The following is a 19,905-nucleotide window of genomic DNA, read 5'->3' as shown; positions in this document are numbered from 1 at the left end:
TGCCAATTGCACTCCCTCAAAACTTGAGACATTTGTGGCATTGTGTTGTGTGACAGAACTGCACATTTTAGAGTGGCCTTTTATTGTCCCAGCACAAGGTGCACCTGTGTAATGTTTAATTAGCTTCTTGATATGCCACACCTGTCAGGTGGATGGATTCTCTTGGCAAAGAAGAAATGCTCATTAACAGGGCTGTAAACAAAATTGTACACAATATTCGATAGAAATAAGCTTTTTGTGCGTATGAAACTGGGATCTTTTATTTTATAACCCTTTACATGTTGCGTTGATATTTTTGTTCAGTATAAATGGAATTCAAATAATTGAACCGATGTCATCAATTAGTTGTTTAAAAACTGAAAAAATTACTGTGATCTCAGTTAATGCTCAGCACTGACAGACAGACAGACAGCATAGCAGTCAGACAGACTGTCACCATAGCAGTCAGACAGACAGACACCATAGCAGTCAGACAGACAGACAGACTGTCACCATAGCAGACAGACAGACTGTCACCATAGCAGTCAGGCAGACAGACTGTCACCATAGCAGACAGACAGGCAGACAGACAGAATGTCACTATAGCAGACAGGCAGACAGACCGTCACCATAGCAGACCGACAGACTGTCACCATTGCAGTCAGACAGACAGACTGTCACCATTGCAGTCAGGCAGGCAGACAGACAGACTGTCACCATAGCAGACAGGCAGACAGACCGTCACCATAGCAGACAGACTGTCACCATTGCAGTCAGACAGACTGTCACCATTGCAGTCAGACAGACTGTCACCATTGCAGTCAGACAGACTGTCACCATTGCAGTCAGACAGACTGTCACCATTGCAGTCAGACAGACAGACTGTCACCATTGCAGTCAGACAGACAGACAGACAGACACCATTGCAGTCAGACAGACACCATTGCAGGCAGACAGAGTCACCATAGCAGACAGATGAGTAAACAATAAACAAACTAAAAGACTCAGGTAGAAAACATACCAACACACAATAAATGGTGTTTCCATGAAAAAGTTCTAAAAAGTTTAACAGGTAACATTTGGTTACAAAGTGTAGACCTGGGAAGGCATAAAGAAAATGCATCTTACTCCCAGTACAAATCACCAAGGCTTCTTCATTCAGAAAGACTTTTCAATAGGAGTAAATAACAACGAGTATAATAATACTAAAAGCTGGGTGTTTTACATGATGATAAACAATATGTGATTACTAACCAGAAGACGTGAACACAGGTAACATTTAGCATTGTGGGGATTATAATCCTATAGGACGCATTACAAACCCTATTAGCTCTAAGGGCCCTGGGCTAAAGTAGTGCACTATATAGGAAACAGGGTGCCTTTGGGCCCTGGGCTAAAGTAGTGCACTATATAGGAAACAGGGTGCCATTGGGCCCTGGGCTAAAGTAGTGCACTATATAGGAAACAGGGTCCCATTGGGCACTGGTCTAAAGTAGTGTATTATATAGGAAACAGGGTGCCATTGGGCCCTGGTAAAAAGTAGTGCACTATATAGGAAACAGGGTGCCATTGGGCCCTGGGCTAAAGTAGTGCACTATATAGGAAACAGGGTGCCATTGGGCCCTGGTCTAAAGTAGTGCACTATATATGAAACAGGGTGCCATTGGGCCCTGGGCTAAAGTAGTGCACTATATAGGAAACATGGTGCCATTGGGCCCTGGTCTAAAGTAGTGCACTATATAGGAAACAGGGTGCCATTGGGGATGTAGTCATAGTTGAATAGTGGAGACGGTGGTATCAAGACTCTTCCAGAACAGACAGTCAGTCCATTCTGTTCTGCTGAGTTATTTAGTTTGCATAGGTTGTATCAACACTCAATGCTACATCAGAGATTGTCTCTCTATCTATCAAATGCAGTGTTTCCTAGTCACCAAGGTAACAATGTGACAGTTAGCCAGCCAGCCAGCCAGTCAGATAATCAGCCAGCCAGTCAGCCAGCCAGCCAGCCAGCCAGCCAGTCAGACAATCAGCCAGCCAGCCAGTTACGCAGCCAGCTAGCCTGCCAACCAGTCAATCAGACAGACAGACAGTCAGTCAGCCAGTTACACGGCCAGCTAGCCAGCCAGTCAATCAGACAGTCAGTTACATAGCCAGCTAGCCAGCCAGACAGCCAGTCAGTCAGTCAGTCAGTCAGTCAGTCAGCCAGCCAGCCAGCCAGCTACACAGCCAGCCAGCCCTCCAGCCAGGACCCAGTGGTGGGTCCAGCCCAGGGTGCAGTGCTCCATCCTGGGGCCCAGGGTGCAGTGGTTCATCCTCGGGGAGCTAGTCTACGCCATTGGGGTGCCTGCCCTGGAGCCATGGTTGGAGCTGGGCCCAGGACCAGGCTGCTCCAGGCCTCTCCTGCTGGCCTGCCTGCTGCTGCGTTTGTTGTCCCGGTGCTGTGCACCTCCTCCCGGCTGTCCACTACTCCTACTAACGTAAACGGTAGGAGGCTGGGCGGCCATCTCAAACCTCTGTTCCCCTCCTCCCCCTGTCCTGCTCCTGTGTGTGGAGGTCTTTCTCTTGGTCCGGGGCTGGGGCGAGGGATGGGGTCGGGCTGCAGGCAGCAGTAGAGAGCGTTGAGAAGACGATCCAGCAGCGGTCCTACCCGTAGACGTCCCTGCCATGGCGGAGGTGCCCAGTCGTGCCAGCGCCACGGGGATCTCCTCCAGGGACTCTGCAGAGTCAGAGTGATACTCAGCAGGGGGCCCGGTGGGCAGCACGGGGCCAGGTTGGAGACCAGGCTGTAGGGAGCTAGGGGGGGGCAGGGAGGCCCGCAGGGGGAAAGGGAGGTGCTGGCTCAGGGAGCTGGACAGGTGGGACACGGACGTGGGGACTGGAGTTACACTGCAGGACTCTACTGGAGAACAGGACAGAGAGGAAGAGGACAGAGAGGAGAAGAGGACAGCAGAGGACGACAGAGAGGAAGAGGACAGAGAGGAGGAGGACAGAGAGGAGGAGGACAGCAGAGGACGACAGAGAGGAAGAGGACAGCAGAGGAGAACAGAGAGGAGGAGGACAGAGAGGAGAGGAGGAGGACAGAAAGGAGAAGAGAGAAGGACAGAGAGGAGGACAGAGAGGAGGAGGACAGGAAAGGGACAGACATTCACATCACAGAGCTGCTACTCAATATACATGAGCATAGAAATAGAATCAATAGAACAGGTCTCCAACCTCTCACCGTGGCGATTTGACAGGAACACTAAACTCATGGGTACATTAAAAATGGCTGTCCATTATGGCACCATTGACTTGAAAAGGGGAAGCCTGTTCTATTTGCTCTAGTTCTGTAGTATGACCTCGTTATAATGTCTTAGAATCATCTCATAATGACTAAATAACAGACAATTTGAGACTGTTGACAATTGTAAACATTGAGAGATAGAGAGAGACGACATATTAAGCCTTGTTATAAGACATTATAAAGGCTCATACATGCTTATAACACGTTCTAAAGCATTATTTTTAACACAGACTTTGTGTTTACCAACAGATACACTCATGTCACTTCAAGTAGCAGGGGACTGACCAATGCTTTATCAGCATGTCAAGTAGCAGAGGACTGATCAATGCTTTATCAGCATGTCAAGTAGCTGAGGACTGACTAATGCTATATCAGCATGTCAAGTAGCTAAGGACTGACTAATGCTATATCAGCATGTAAAGTAGCAGAGGACTGATTAATGCTATATCAGCATGTCAAGTAGCAGGGGACTGACTAATGCTATATCAGCATGTCAAGTAGCAGAGGACTGACTAATGCTATATCAGCATGTCAAGTAGCACAGGACTGACCAATTCTTTATCAGCATGTCAAGTAGCAGAGGACAGACTAATGCTATATCAGCATGTCAAGTAGCAGAGGACTAACTAATGCTTTATCACCATGTCAAGTAGCAGGGGACTGACTAATGCTTTATCAGCATGTCAAGTAACAGGGGACTGACTAATGCTATATCAGCATGTCAAGTAGCAGAGGACTGACTAATGCTTTATCAGCATGTCAAGTAGCAGGGGACTGACTAATGCTATATCAGCATGTCAAGTAGCAGAGGACTAACTAATGCTTTATCAGCATGTCAAGTAGCAGAGGACAGACTAATGCTATATCAGCATGTCAAGTAGCAGGGGACTAACTAATGCTTTATCACCATGTCAAGTAGCAGGGGACTGACTAATGCTTTATCAGCATGTCAAGTAGCAGGGGACTGACTAATGCTATATCAGCATGTCAAGTAGCAGAGGACTGACTAATGCTTTATCAGCATGTCAAGTAGCAGGGGACTGACTAATGCTATATCAGCATGTCAAGTAGCTGAGGACTAACTAATGCTTTATCACCATGTCAAGTAGCAGGGGACTGACTAATGCTTTATCAGCATGTCAAGTAGCAGAGGACTGACTAATGCTATATCAGCATGTCAAGTAGGAGGGGACTGACTAACGGTATATCAGCATGTCAAGTAGCACAGGACTGACTAATGCTATATCAGCATGTCAAGTAGCAGGGGACGGACTAATGCTATATCAGCATGTCAAGTAGCAGAGGACTGACTAATGCTATATCAGCATGTCAAGTAGAAGAGGACTGATTAATGCTATATCAGCATGTCAAGTAAAGGAGGACTGACTAATGCTATATCAGCATGTCAAGTAGCAGAGGACTGACTAATGCTATATCAGCATGTCAAGTAGCACAGGACTGACCAATTCTTTATCAGCATGTCAAGTAGCAGAGGACAGACTAATGCTATATCAGCATGTCAAGTAGAAGAGGACTAACTAATGCTTTATCACCATGTTAAGTAGCAGGGGACTGACTAATGCTTTATCAGCATGTCAAGTAGGAGAGGACTGACTAATATTTTATCAGCATGTCAAGTAGCAGAGGACTGACTAATGCTATATCAGCATGTCAAGTAGCACAGGACTGACCAATTCTTTATCAGCATGTCAAGTAGCAGAGGACTGACTAATGCTTTATCAGCATGTCAAGTAGCAGAGGACTGACTAACGCTATATCAAGTAGAAGAGGACTGACTAAAGCTATATAATTTTTTTAATGTATTATTATGCTAATTTGATTTCAGCGGGAGCACGGACATCGTCCTTAGGGGGTTAAGGTTAGGGGTAAGGTTACAATTAGGGTTAGAGTTAGGTTTAGGTTTACGGTTAGGGAAAATAGGATTTTGAATGTAAATCCATTTCAGGTCCCCACAAGGATAGTAAAACCTAAAGCGTGTGGTTCTGTAGTGTTGAAGGCTGGGGCTTTGTGTGTGTGGTCTCACCAGGTTCTGTAGTGTTGAAGGCCGGGGCTTTGTGTGTGTGGTTCTGTAGTGTTGAAGGCTGGGGCTTTGAGTGTGTGGTTCTGTAGTGTTGAAGGCTGGGGCTTTGTGTGTCTGGTCTCACCAGGTTCTGTAGTGTTGAAGGCTGGGGCTTTGTGTGTGTGGTTCTGTAGTGTTGAAGGCTGGGGCTTTGTGTGTGTGGTTCTGTAGTGTTGAAGGCCGGGGCTTTGTGTGTGTGGTCTCACCAGGTTCTGTAGTGTTGAAGGCCGGGTCTCTGTTGCTGCTGGTCTCAGTGGAACGGTCGTTTATCACCTCCGCCGGCACTTTGTGGACTTTCTTCTTTTTCTTCTGCAAACACACAGGAGACCAGGAAGCATCATTCAACACTCACACATGGTTCACATGATGGTCAGAGACCAGGAAGCATCATTCAACACACACATGGTTCACATGATGGTCAGAGACCAGGAAGCATCATTCAACACACACATGGTCCACATGATGGTCAGAATGAAGGATGTTGGTTTCCATAATTGCATTCATCTCTTACCCTTGTTTATGTGTTCTCTCACACATTGCGTGTGTGTGTGTGTACCTGGATGTGTGTTTGTGGTGCAGCTCTGTGGTCTGTAGAGACGGTGTGTGTGTGTGTGTGTGTGTGTGTGTGTGTATGTGTGTGCGCGTACCTGGATGTGTTTTCGTGGTGCAGCTCTGTGCTCAGTAGAGACGGGGTGTGTGTGTGTGTGTGTGTGTGTGCGTACCTGGATGTGTTTTCGTGGTGCAGCTCTGTGCTCAGTAGAGACGGGATGAGTGTGTGTGTTTGTGTGTGTGTGCGTACCTGGATGTGTTTTCGTGGTGCACCTATGTGCTCAGTAGAGACGGGGTGTGTGTGTGTGTGTGTGTGTGTGTGTGTGTGTGTGTGTGTGTTTTACCTGGATGTGTTTTCGTGGTGCAGCTCTGTGCTCAGTAGAGACGGGGTGTGTGTGTGTGTGTGTGTGTGTTTTACCTGGATGTGTTTTCGTGGTGCAGCTCTGTGCTCTGTAGAGACGCTGGGTAACTGTTCCTCTTCAGCCATCCTGCTGGATGAACTATGCACTCTGCCGTTGCCATAGTACCTGACCCGCAACACAGACAGGGAAGTTACAACACCCACTATAACAGTCACCTCTCACTGCCAACTGTGGCAAAGACAGAGACAAAGTAAAAGCCAGGGTGAGTTAGCAGTTTGACGACAGGATTTTAATGTAGATTTGGCCGGTTTTAAGTGAACAAAATTGGCCAGTCCTATTTTAAAATTTCTGCCATGTCCCAAGTCCCAAAATGTTTTCCTTCCAGCCAGGTTTGGCCAGTAGTAAATCTGGCAGGGAACCCTCTGAGTCTGTTTGTCCTCTTAGTGCTGTCTGGCTGGTCGTTGTTTAGTCTGGATGTGAGTCTGTTTGTCTTCTTAGTGCTGTCTGGCTGGTCGTTGTTTAGTCTGGATGTGAGTCTGTTTGTCTTCTTAGTGCTGTCTGGCTGGTCGTTGTTTAGTCTGGATGTGAGTCTGTTTGTCTTCTTAGTTGTGGCTAGCTGGTCGTTGTTTAGTCTGGATATTTTTGAAGACTGTGTTAGCTGCACCTTCCCAGCTTAATGAGCTTTTAATGTAGCTAGCTAAGTGAGTGGAGCACAGCTTCTACCATGCAACTCAGGAATGTTGTGGTTAACTTGTTTGGGGTAGGGGGCAGTATTTTCACGTATGGATGAAAACCGTGCCCAGAGTAAACTGCCTGCTACTCAGGCCCAGATGCTAGGATATACATATTATTAGTAGATTTGGATAGAAAACACTCTGAAGTTTCTAAAACTGTTTGAATGATGTCTGTGAGTATAACAGAACTCATATGGCAGGCAAAGACCTGAGAAACATCCAACCAGAAAGTGGGAAATCTGAGGTTTGTAGTTTTTCAAGTGATTCCCTATCCAATATACAGTGTCTGTGGGGTCATATTGCACTTCCTAAGGCTTCCACTAGATGGCGAGTGGGACGCTAGCGTACCCCAGAGAGGTTTTTAAAGAACTCAGGTTCCCATTCTGCTAGCGGTAGAAACACAACACATTCTGTTAGCATAGCAGCGGTAGAAACACAACACATTCTGTTAGCATAGCAGTGGTAGGAACACAACACATTCTGTTAGCATAGCAGCGGTAGGAACACATTCTGTTAGCATAGCAGCGGTAGGAACACAACACATTCTGTTAGCATGGCAGCGGTAGTAACACAACACATTCTGTTAGCATAGCAACGGTAGAAACACAACACATTCTGTTAGCATAGCAGCGGTAGGAACACAACACATTCTGTTAGCATAGCAGCGGTAGGAACACATTCTGTTAGCATAGCAGCGGTAGGAACACAACACATTCTGTTAGCATGCCAGCGGTAGTAACACAACACATTCTGTTAGCATAGCAGCGGTAGGAACACATTCTGTTAGCATAGCAACGGTAGAAACACAACACATTCTGTTAGCATAGCAGCGGTAGGAACACAACACATTCTGTTAGCATAGCAGCGGTAGAAACACAATACATTCTGTTAGCATAGCAGCGGTAGGAACACAACACATTCTGTTAGCATGGCAGCGGTAGGAACACAACACATTCTGTTAGCATAGTAGCGGTAGGAACACATTCTGTTAGCATAGCAGCGGTAGGAACACAATCTGTTAGCATAGCAGCGGTAGGAACACAACACATTCTGTTAGCATGGCAGCGGTAGGAACACAACACATTCTGTTAGCATAGCAGCAGTAGGAACACATTCTGTTAGCATAGCAGCGGTAGGAACACATTCTGAGCATAGCAGCGGTAGGAACACAACACATTCTGTTAGCATAGCAGCGGTAGGAACACATTATGATTTGTATTAACAGCTCAGGTGGAATGCCATCCAGGACAGGTGCTTTGTATTAACAGCTCAGGTGGAATGCCATCCTGGCCAGGTGATTTATAGTAACAGCTCAGGTGGAAAGTCATCCTGGCCAGGTGATTTGTAGTAACAGCTCAGGTGGAATGCCATCCAGGCCAGGTGATTTGTATTAACAGCTCAGGTGGAATGCCTTCCTGGCCAGGTGATTTGTAGTAACAGCTCAGGTGGAATGCCATCCAGGCCAGGTGATTTGTAGTAAGAGCTCAGGTGGAATGTCATCCAGGCCAGGTGATTTGTAGTAACAGCTCAGGTGGAATGCCATCCTGGCCAGGTGATTTGTGTAACAGCTCAGGTGGAATGCCATCCTGGCCAGGTGATTTGTAGTAACAGCTCAGGTGGAATGTCATCCAGGCCATGTAATTTGTAGTAACAGCTCAGGTGGAATGCCATCCAGGCCAGGTGATTTGTGGTAACAGTTCAGGTGGAATGCCACCTTGGCCAGGTGATTTGTAGTAACAGCTCAGGTGGAATGCCATCCAGGCCAGGTGATTTGTAGTAACAGCTCAGGTGGAATGCCATCCAGGCCAGGTGATTTGTAGTAACAGCTCAGGTGGAATGTCATCCAGGCCAGGTAATTTGTAGTAACAGCTCAGGTGGAATGCCATCCAGGCCAGGTGATTTGTGGTAACAGCTCAGGTGGAATGCCATCCTGGCCAGGTGATTTGTAGTAACAGCTCAGGTGGAATGCCATCCAGGCCAGGTGATTTGTAGTAACAGCTCAGGTGGAATGCCATCCGGGCCAGGTGATTTGTAGTAACAGCTCAGGTGGAATGCCATCCAGGCCAGGTGATTTGTAGTAACAGCTCAGGTGGAATGCCATCCGGGCCAGGTGATTTGTAGTAACAGCTCAGGTGGAATGCCATCCTGGCCAGGTGCATCATCCTTTTTAGCACCTTTCAGTGCTGACTCCAGTTCCTCTAACGAGATGGGTCGGCCCAGATCCACAGATTGCTTCTCCTTTAATACGGGCAAATCAGGAGTATATAAAAACCTGCTTGCATTTGTCTGGTTCAAACTGGATATAAGATGTATATAACTCCTGGTAAAAAAAACACTGAAATGTTGCATTCATTTCCTGTGGATCAGAAAGTAAGCCTTTAACTGGGGGATTGAATTGATTCTATAGAAGTACAAGATTCCCTTTGTTTGAAACGTTAAGACTAGAAGCTCGCTTGGTTTGCGTCCATTAAAATAATATTTCTGCCTCAGTCTATACATGATGAACTCAGCTCTCCTCCTTAATAAATCGTTCTGTTCCAGTTTAACTACCCTCAAATCATTGCTGACATTATTTGAGTAATTCCTTTTCAGGTTCTGTTCCAAGTGATTTAAAAAAATGTTTTTCTTCAATAACTTGATTCTGTGATTCCTGTTTTTATCGAGGTGAGATGTAAAACTCTGATAAATCCTTTAGTAACCATCCATGTAAACCTTTGGTCCGCTACAGAGTCCTTGTTTTTTTTTTTGTTGCTAAGAATCTGGCTTGAAATTCAGCCACGAAACAATTTGTTTTGAAGAAGAGTCGTATTAAAAACGCCAACGTTTTGTTTGATTCACTTTCAAGCTCACATCCATTTGGATAACCAGGGGATTATGATCTGAAAGTGTGACAGGTAATATTTGTATTGGAGCGACGCACAAACTTAAAGTACGTGAGAACGGAAAACAATCAATTCTACAGTATGATTTGTGATATGCAAAAAAAAACCAGGTATAATTTTTGATGCCCGGATTCTGAACTCATCAGAGATATTGAGATGTTCCGTCATTGTATTCAACGCTAACAATGCTGATTCTTGGGCATGTGAAAACGTTTGCGTGGATCTATCAAACATGAGATCGAAAACTGCATTCATATCTGCCCCCTATGACACTCTGAAAGCCCAGGGAAAAAGCTTTCCTCAAAAACAGCGGGTGCTCAGATAGCTACTTTCTTGCCATAGTTAGACGTGTAAATGTAAGCTAAGCGGCCTGAAGTATCCTTGCTAGTCTTTTCGATAACTAAAGTTAAATAACCTTTTAAATCAAAAATAACCGCGTCTTTAGACTTAGAGGCTCCACTAGTCGAAGCAGAAACTTTAAACATCACATCCTGTAAACGAGGGATATCCCCTACTCACAAATGAGATTCCTGGACAAATGCAATATCAATAATGTTTACGGCGCATTCAGTCTAAACATTGAGTTTTCTTCATTTTTGCATTCAACCCACGGACATTCAGGCATAAAAGAGACAGTTTTAACCATGGTCAAAAACAATCCTGGTAATAATGAGTTGAACTGAAAGTGGTTCAGATTTACCTTCGATAAGTAGTGACATGTAACTGAGATAAGGACCATCTCTCCCTCATCATACCTCTATTTAAATGTCGTTAAAACGTTAGGTAGTCCGACGATTGCTGTATCCAAGAGTTCAAACAGTGAAAACATTACCACATTTTTTTTGTAATCAGTAACTAAATAATAATGATGAAGAAATCATTTTTTATTTTTATATTTAACTAGGCAAGTCAGAACAAATTCTTATTTACAATGATGGCCTACACCGGGACTCCCAATCACGGCCGGTTGTGATACAGCCTGGATTCGAACCAGGGTGTCTATAGTGACTCCTCAAGAACTAAGATGCAGTGCCTTAGACCACTGGGCCACACAGCAAATAAATCATCCCAAATAAAGTCAACAGGTTGAACCAAGCTCCAGCCCCGCTAGCCAGCTAATGTTAACCCATAGCTACATCTTTAGAGTTGAGTAGTTAACTAAACCGTTAGCTAGCCGGTTAGCTGCATCTTTAGAGTTGAGTAGTCAACTAAACCGTTAGCTAGCCGGTTAGCTACATCTTTAGAGTTGAGTAGTCAACTAAACCGTTAGATAGCCGGTTAGCTACATCTTTAGAGTTGAGTAGTCAACTAAACCGTTAGCTAGCCGGTTTGCTGCATCTTTAGAGTTGAGTAGTTAACTAAACCGTTAGCTAGCCGGTTAGCTGCATCTTTAGAGTTGAGTAGTTAACTAAACCGTTAGCTAGCCGGTTAGCTGCATCTTTAGAGTTAAGTAGTCAACTAAACCGTTAGCTAGCCGGTTAGCTGCATCTTTAGCGCCCAGTTTCTCCTGTTTCATTCTGCGTCTCCTTATCCTCCTGCTGTCGGGCCCTTCCTCGGCATCCATAAAGGAAAGGACTCTCTTTGTGGTGGGGAGAGGGGGCGTGTAGACCTGTAGCTGGGGAGACTTCACCGAAATTCCTCTGCTTCTTTATGCCGAGGTGAAGGAGAGTTTCTAACCGTTGAAAGTAAGTCGCAGGGTAACGGGATAGATCAGAAAAGACGGTATTCCCTGCGTGTACAACTCCCTCTGGACATCTGCAAATGCTTTCCTTTCGCTCATTGGTGAAGGCAACTGTAGTCTACATAAAAACGTATGGTTCTCCCGCCATCTTGGACGGGCGCATTCTTTCTTGTTTCCAGCGCTCCTTGTAGAATAGCGTTGAGGTCTTGGTATCGGAGAACGTTGAAGACCATGAAGGTCTGGGGGTTGTCCTTTGCATATTGGTTGTAGATCCTGTGAACCCTTCCCATTTGAATCGGAGTAGTACCAAGTGATGGAATCCATTTGGGAAGGATTTCTTGCAGGAAAGCAATCGTATCACCTCCCTCTCCCCCGGTTTGTAGAAATCCCTGTGACCCTCACGTTATTGCGTCTGTCTTGATCCTCAAGCGACGCCATTTTTGAACCAGCATCTTCTCAAAATCCAAAGTGCAGATGTTCACATCCCTTTTTAGGCTCCTTTTGTCTCAGTCTGAATGTGATGCACCTTTTCTATTAAATCTGGAACTGATTCCAGGTCCATCTGATCTCAAAAAAAGGGAACAACTTGTTCCCTCACTACTTGAATTGCTGCACCACCAGGACGTGTAACCACCTCCTCCATCCTCTCCTGTTGTTCAGCTAAAGCTAACGAGAGGCCGTTGCTCAAGCTAACGAGACGCCGTTGCTCAAGCTAACGAGACGCCGTTGCTCAAGCTAACGAGACGCCGTTGCTAAAGCTAACGAGACGCCGTTGCTAAAGCTAACGAGACGCCGTTGCTAAAGCTAACGAGACGCCGTTGCTAAAGCTAACGAAACGCCATTGCTAAAGCTAACGAGATGCCGTTGCTAAAGCTAACGAAACGCCGTTGCTAAAGCTAACGAGATGCCGTTGCTAAAGCTAACGAAACGCCGTTGCTAAAGCTAGCATCAGTAATAACTTCAGTTGATTTCTGGTTGTTTATTTGACATTTTTGGGTGGGTGAACCCGTATGTTTCTTGCCCCCCCCCCTAGACATTTCCACCGACATTTAAACTAGAAAGTATAAAACCTTGGAAGTAGATAACCTCAATAGAAATATAGAATGATGAATTGTCGCCAGGAGTCTTCAGTCTTCTGACCGTTGTGTTTTTGTAGGTCACGTGACTCTCCAATGCCCAGCCTTTCTGAAGGAGCCATTTAGCCATGAGGATGAATGTATGACCTTGTGTAAGAGAGTATAATGTATAGTGTAATTAGTGTGTTCCTCTGCTTGACTAATAGACTTACATCAGAGGTTCACCTCCATTATACACCACTATCACTTTCCTGTTGCTCTCCTCCTTACTGTACTTCTATCCCAAAATGGCACCCTTTCCCCTATAACACTCTGGTCTAAATTAGTGCACTAAATAGGGAATAGGGTGCCATTTGGGACATACAGCAGACTGTCATTAAAGTCATGGGAAAATTATTTTATTTTGCTTTCACCATGGAGACAAATAGAGAATTTGTCATGGTCACAGTCGCCGTAAGTTATGATGAAATGACGTGTTAATGCTAAACACTGTTTATTGTGTGTCAGTTATGAAAACATGTACAAACCTGCCTGGAGGGATAACTGACGTTGCATCACAAACGGGCACCGTATGTAGTGCACTACTTTTGACCAGGACGGAATAGGGTGCCATTTGGGACACTACTTAGGCTACCGAACAACCCAACTACACATATCCACTCAAATGATGATCTTAAAATACTTTGACACTCTTTGAAAGTGTGTGGACGCCCCAAGAACAATAAAACACAAGGTCCATTTTTATGACTGAAATATGGTTCCAGTCATCCAGTTTAAAAAAGAAGCAGGGATTTGAGACTAAGAGCCGGTCCACCAGTTTATTTTGATTGGTTTTCCCTATTTGAGACGGCAGTACAGAGAGAGATAACAACCAGCAGTACAGAGAGAGAGATAACAACCAGCAGTACAGAGAGAGAGAGATAACAACCAGCAGTACAGAGAGAGATAACAACCAGCAGTACAGAGAGAGAGATAACAACCAGCAGTACAGAGAGAGAGAGATAACAACCAGCAGTACAGAGAGAGAGATAACAACCAGCAGTACAGAGAGAGAGAGATAACAACCAGCAGTACAGAGAGAGAGAGATAACAACCAGCAGTACAGAGAGAGAGATAACAACCAGCAGTACAGAGAGAGAGAGATAACAACCAGCAGCACAGAGAGAGAGATAACAACCAGCAGTACAGAGAGAGAGAGATAACAACCAGCACTACAGAGAGAGAGCGATAACAACCAGCAGTACAGAGGGAATGTCTTATTATTAGAAACAAGGAGAGATTACTGACTCACATCAACTCTGCCAGGACCTAGGATCAAGGGTGATACTAAAGTGTTTTAGTACTATATCTCTTGACACAATGATGAAAATAATCATGGCCTCCAAACCCTCAAGCTGCATACTGGACCCTATTCCAACTAAACTACTGAAAGAGCTGCTTCCTGTGCTTGGCCCTCCTATGTTGAACATAATAAACGGCTCTCTATCCACCGGATGTGTACCAAGCTCACTAAAAGTGGCAGTAATAAAGCCTCTCTTGAAAAAGCCGAATCTTGACCCAGAAATTATAAAAAACTATCGGCCTATATCGAATCTTCCATTCCTCTCAAAAATTTTAGAAAAAGCTGTTGCGCAGCAACTCACTGCCTTCCTGAAGACAAACAATGTATACGAAACGCTTCAGTCTGGTTTTAGACCCCATCATAGCACTGAGACTGCACTTGTGAAGGTGGTAAATGACCTTTTAACCTGGAGAGGGACGTCAGACCGAGGCTCTGCATCTGTCCTCGTGCTCCTAGATCTTAGTACCGCTTTTGATACCATCGATCACCACATTCTTTTGGAGAGATTGGAAACCCAAATTGGTCTACATGGACAAGTTCTGGCCTGGTTTAGATCTTATCTGTCGGAAAGATATCAGTTTGTCTCTGTGAATGGTTTGTCCTCTGACAAATCAATTGTAAATTTCGGTGTTCCTCAAGGTTCCGTTTTAGGACCACTATTGTTTTCACTATATATTTTACCTCTTGGGGATGTCATTCGAAAACATAATGTTAAATTTCACTGCTATGCGGACGACACACAGCTGTACATTTCAATGAAACATGGTGAAGCCCCAAAATTGCCCTCGCTAGAAGCCTGTGTTTCAGACATAAAGAAGTGGATGGCTGCAAACTTTCTACTTTTAAACTCGGACAAAACAGAGATGCTTGTTCTAGGTCCCAAGAAACAAAGAGATCTTCTGTTGAATCTGACAATTAATCTGGATGGTTGTACAGTCGTCTCAAATAAAACTGTGAAGGACCTCGGCGTTACTCTGGACCCTGATCTCTCTTTTGAAGAACATATCAAGACTGTTTCAAGGACAGCTTTTTTCCATCTACGTAACATTGCAAAAATCAGAAACTTTCTGTCCAAAAATGACGCAGAAAAATTAATCCATGCTTTTGTTACTTCTAGGCTGGACTACTGCAATGCTCTACTTTCCGGCTACCCGGATAAAGCACTAAACAAACTTCAGTTAGTGCTAAATACGGCTGCTATAATCCCGACGAGAACCAAAAAATTTGATCATATTACTCCAGTGCTAGCCTCCCTACACTGGCTTCCTGTTAAGGCAAGGGCTGATTTCAAGGTTTTACTGCTAACCCACAAAGCATTACATGGGCTTGCTCCTACCTATCTTTCCGATTTGGTCCTGCCGTACATACCTACACGTACGCTACGGTCACAAGACGCAGGCCTCCTAATTGTCCCTAGAATTTCTAAGCAAACGGCTGGAGGTAGGGCTTTCTCCTATAGAGCTCCATTTTTATGGAATGGTCTGCCTACCAATGTGAGAGACGCAGACTCAGTCTCAACCTTTAAGTCTTTACTGAAGACTTATCTCTTCAGTAGGTCCTATGATTAAGTATAGTCTGGCCCAGGAGTGTGAAGGTGAACGGAAAGGCTGGAGCAACGAACCGCCCTTGCTGTCTCTGCCTTGCCGGTTCCCCTCTTTCCACTGGGATTCTCTGCCTCTAACCCTATTACAGGGGCTGAGTCACTGGCTTACTGGTGTTCTTCCATGCCGTCCATGGGAGGGGTGCGTCACTTGAGTGGGTTGAGTCACTGACGTGGTCTTCCTGTCTGGGTTGGCGCCCCCCCCTTGGGTTGTGCCATGAAGGAGATCGTTGTGGGCTATACTCGGCCTTGTCATAGGACGGTAAGTTGGTGGTTGGAGACATCCCTCTAGTGGTGTGGGGGCTGTGCTTTGGCAAAGTGGGTGGGGTTATATCCTGCCTGTTTGGCCCTGTCCGGGGGTATCATCGGATGGGGCCACAGTGTCTTCTGATCCCTCCTGTCTCAGCCTCCAGTATTTATGCTGCAGTAGTTTATGTGTCGGGGGGCTAGGGTCAGTCTGTTACATCTGGAGTATTTCTCTTGTCTTATCCGGTGTCCTGTGTGAATTTAAATATGCTCTCTCTAATTCTCTCTTTCTGTCTTTCTCTCGGAGGACCTGAGCCCTAGGACCATGCCTCAGGACTACCTGGCATGATGACTCCTTGCTGTCCCCAGTCCACCTGGCCGTGCTGCTGCTCCAGTTTCAACTGTTCTGCCTGCGGCTATGGAACCCTGACCTGTTCACCGGACGTGCTTGTTGCACCCTCGACAACTACTATGATTATTTTTATTTGACCATGCTGGTCATTTATGAACATTTTAACATCTTGACCATGTTCTGTTATAATATCCACCCTGCACAGCCAGAAGAGGACTGGCCACCCCTCATAGCCTGGTTCCTCTCTAGGTTTCTTCCTAGGTTTTTGGCCTTTCTAGGGAGTTTTTCCTAGGGAGTTTTTCCTAGCCACCGTGCTTCTTTCACATGCATTGCTTGCTGTTTGGGGTTTTAGGCTGGGTTTCTGTACAGCACTTTGAGATATCAGCTGATGTACGAAGGGCTATATAAATAAATTTGATTTGATTTGATCACTGAGAGAGAGAGACAGAGAGATATTATGGACCTGTCAAACAACACTAATTGTATTAGTCACATTACACACCATGACACATCACAGCCCAGCTTCACACTACAGAACAGAACACACCACTAGTGTAGGTCCAAACCTCGTATAACCAGTTCTGTTGTCTGTCCCACTAGTGTAGGTCCAAACCTTATAGAACCAGTTCTGTTGTCTTTCCCACTAGTGTAGGTCCAAACCTCATAGAACCAGTTCTGTTGTCTTTCCCACTAGTGTAGGTCCAAACCTCATAGAACCAGTTCTGTTGTCTTTCCCACTAGTGTCGGTCCAAACCTCATAGAACCAGTTCTGTTGTCTTTCCCACTAGTGTAGGTCCACACCTCATAGAACCAGTTCTGTTGTCTTTCCCACTAGTGTCGGTCCAAACCTCATAGAACCAGTTCTGTTGTCTTTCCCACTAGTGTCGGTCCAAACCTCATAGAACCAGTTCTGTTGTCTTTCCCACTAGTGTCGGTCCAAACCTCATAGAACCAGTTCTGTTGTCTTTCCCACTAGTGTCGGTCCAAACCTCATAGAACCAGTTCTGTTGTCTTTCCCACTAGTGTCGGTCCAAACCTCATAGAACCAGTTCTGTTGTCTTTCCCACTAGTGTCGGTCCAAACCTCATAGAACCAGTTCTGTTGTCTTTCCCACTAGTGTCGGTCCAAACCTCATAGAATCAGTTCTGTTGTCTTTCCCACTAGTGTCGGTCCAAACCTCATAGAATCAGTTCTGTTGTCTTTCCCACTAGTGTCGGTCCAAACCTCATAGAACCAGTTCTGTACTACAGACAGACATCATCCTGTGTGTTTGGACTAAAACAAGATATAAAGTTTTTACAAGCCAGTTAAAAAGGGGAACATCCCACTAAAGAGTAATTCAAGTGTTTATTCTTTAACGAGGTAACGGGCAGATTTACAGAACCACTACTAAACAAATTAAAGGCTGTCCAAGGCACCGGAGGTACTGAGGCGCGTGGATGAAACCCCAGCAGCCAGTAAAAGGGGGGGAGATGCCCATTTTTCATTCAGAACCACCACTAGGGTTGCAAAATTCTGGTAATGTTCCCCAAATTCTCAGGTTTTCCAGAAATCCCTGTCAGGAGGGAATACGCAGGTATTTCAGAAGTCCTCCATGCAGGAAAACCAGCAATGGGAATTATGGGAAAGTTAGTGGAATTTTGCAACTTTAACCTCTATGGGCTAGGTGGGACGCTTGCGTCCCACCTACTCAACAGCCAGTTGAATCCTGTGGCGCGTTATTCAAATACCTTAGAAATGCTATTACTTCAATTTAAAAAAAATATGACTATTTTACACCATTTTAAAGATAAGACTCTCGTTAATCTAACCACACTGTCCGATTTCAAAAAGGCTTTACAACGAAAGCAAAACATTAGATTATGTCAGCAGAGTACCCAGCCAGAAATAATCAGACACCCATTTTTCAAGCTAGCATATAATGTCACATAAACCCAAACCACAGCTAAATGTAGCACTAACCTTTGATGATCTTCATCAGATGACAACCCTAGGACATTATGTTATACAATACATGCATGTTTTGTTCAATCAAGTTCATATTTATATCAAAAACCAGCTTTTTACATTAGCATGTGACTAGCATGTGACTAGCATTCCCACCGAACACTGCCGGTGAATTTACTAAATTACTCACGATAAACGTTCACAAAAAGCATAACAATTATTTTAAGAATTATAGATACAGAACTCCTCTATGCACTCGATATGTCCGATTTTAAAATAGCTTTTCGGTGAAAGCACATTTTGCAATATTCTCAGTAGATAGCCCGGCATCACAGGGCTAGCTATTTAGACACCCAGCAAGTTTAGCACTCATCAAAGTCAGATTTACTATAAGAAAAATGTTATTACCTTTGTCGTCTTCGTCAGAATGCACTCCCAGGACTTCTACTTCAATAACAAATGTTGGTTTGGTCCAAAATAATCCATCGTTATATCCAAATAGCGGCGTTTTGTTCATGCGTTCAATACACTATCCTAAAGGGTAAATAAGGGTGGCGAGCATGGCGCAATTCGTGACAAAAAAATTCTAAATATTCCATTACCGTACTTCGAAGCATGTCAACCGCTGTTTAAAATCAATTTTTATGCCATTTTTCTCATAAAAAAGCGATAATATTCCGACCGGGAATCTGCGTTTAGGTAAACAGACAAAGGAAAAGAAAGCATTGGGTTGACTCGGGCACGCGCCTAAGCCCATAGTACTCTGAGTGGCCACTTGCCAAAAGCGATAAAGTGTTTCAGCCAGAGCCTGCCTCGATATCGTTCAGCTTTTTCCCGGGCTCTGAGAGCCTATGGAAGCCGTAGGAAGTGTCACGTTATTGCACAGATCCTGAGTCTTCAATAAAAAGAGCCAAGATTAAACACTACTTCTCAGACAGGCCACTTCCTGCTTGAAATCTTCTCAGGTTTTGGCCTGCCATATGAGTTCTGTTATACTCACAGACACCATTCAAACAGTTTTAGAAACTTTAGGGTATTTTCTATCCAAAGCCAATAATTATATGCATATTCTAGTTACTGGGCAGGAGTAGTAACCAGATTAAATCGGGTACGTTTTTTATCCGGCTGTGTCAATACTGCCCCCTAGCCCTAACAGGTTTTAACCACTAGAGAACAGAATAACAACTCACTCTAGACCCCCCTGCGCTGCAGCCATGGTGGTAGGATCCGCCACGTCCATCTCAGGGTTGGTATAGCCCAGCGTCCCCGAGTAGCTTACGTCCTGAGAGAGAGAGAGAGAGAGAGAGAGAGTGTTAAAGAGAAGGAGGAGAGAGAGAGTTAAAGAGAAGGAGGGAGAGGGGAGAGAGAGAGAGAGAGAGAGAGAGAGAGAGAGAGAGAGAGAGAGAGAGAGAGAGAGAGAGAGAGAGAGAGAGAGAACAGAGAGAAAGACAGAGTGAGAGAACAGAGAGAAAGACGGAGGGAGAAAGAGAGAGAGAGGGGGAGGGAGAGGGAGAGAGGGGGAGGGAGGGAGAGAGAGGGAGAGAGAGGGAGAGAGTGAAATGGCTAAATGGGGGGCTTTCATCAGGCCTCATAACTTACTTTGTGACTTTATCAAGTTGCTTTGGGCATCACTGACTGGACACAGTACAGGAGAGACTGAAGAGACTACAGCAAGGAGGGTATCACTGACTGGACACAGTACAGGAGAGACTGAAGAGACTGCAGCAAGGAGGGTCAGGTAACTACTAGTATAGAACCAGAGTCTGGTCAGGGTACTAACTTGTTCTGGTAA

General features: G+C 45.0%; 1 protein-coding gene across 5 annotated transcripts in view; it reads right to left on the bottom strand.

Moving 5' to 3' along the window:
• Nucleotides 1-1,028: 1,028 nt before the first annotated feature.
• zdhhc1 (zDHHC palmitoyltransferase 1) overlaps nt 1,029-19,905 on the bottom strand; it is a 133,602-nt gene continuing 114,725 nt past the window's right edge. For 3 of the 5 annotated variants that reach the window (XM_045689758.1, XM_045689761.1, XM_045689757.1), the window contains 4 exons: nt 19,304-19,395; nt 6,310-6,418; nt 5,549-5,651; nt 1,029-2,878 (listed from right to left, as the gene is read on the bottom strand). In XM_045689758.1, coding sequence (XP_045545714.1) covers nt 2,307-2,878; nt 5,549-5,651; nt 6,310-6,418; nt 19,304-19,395 — 876 coding nt within the window. In that variant the 3' untranslated portion in view covers nt 1,029-2,306. The remainder of the gene's footprint in view (nt 2,879-5,548; nt 5,652-6,309; nt 6,419-19,303; nt 19,396-19,905) is intronic. The other 2 variants (XM_045689759.1, XM_045689762.1) reach the window with 2 other exon arrangements.

Source organism: Salmo salar, chromosome ssa11, assembly GCF_905237065.1.
Source record: "Salmo salar chromosome ssa11, Ssal_v3.1, whole genome shotgun sequence".
Lineage (NCBI taxonomy): Eukaryota > Metazoa > Chordata > Actinopteri > Salmoniformes > Salmonidae > Salmo > Salmo salar.
This window is presented reverse-complemented; position numbering and strand designations above follow the sequence as displayed.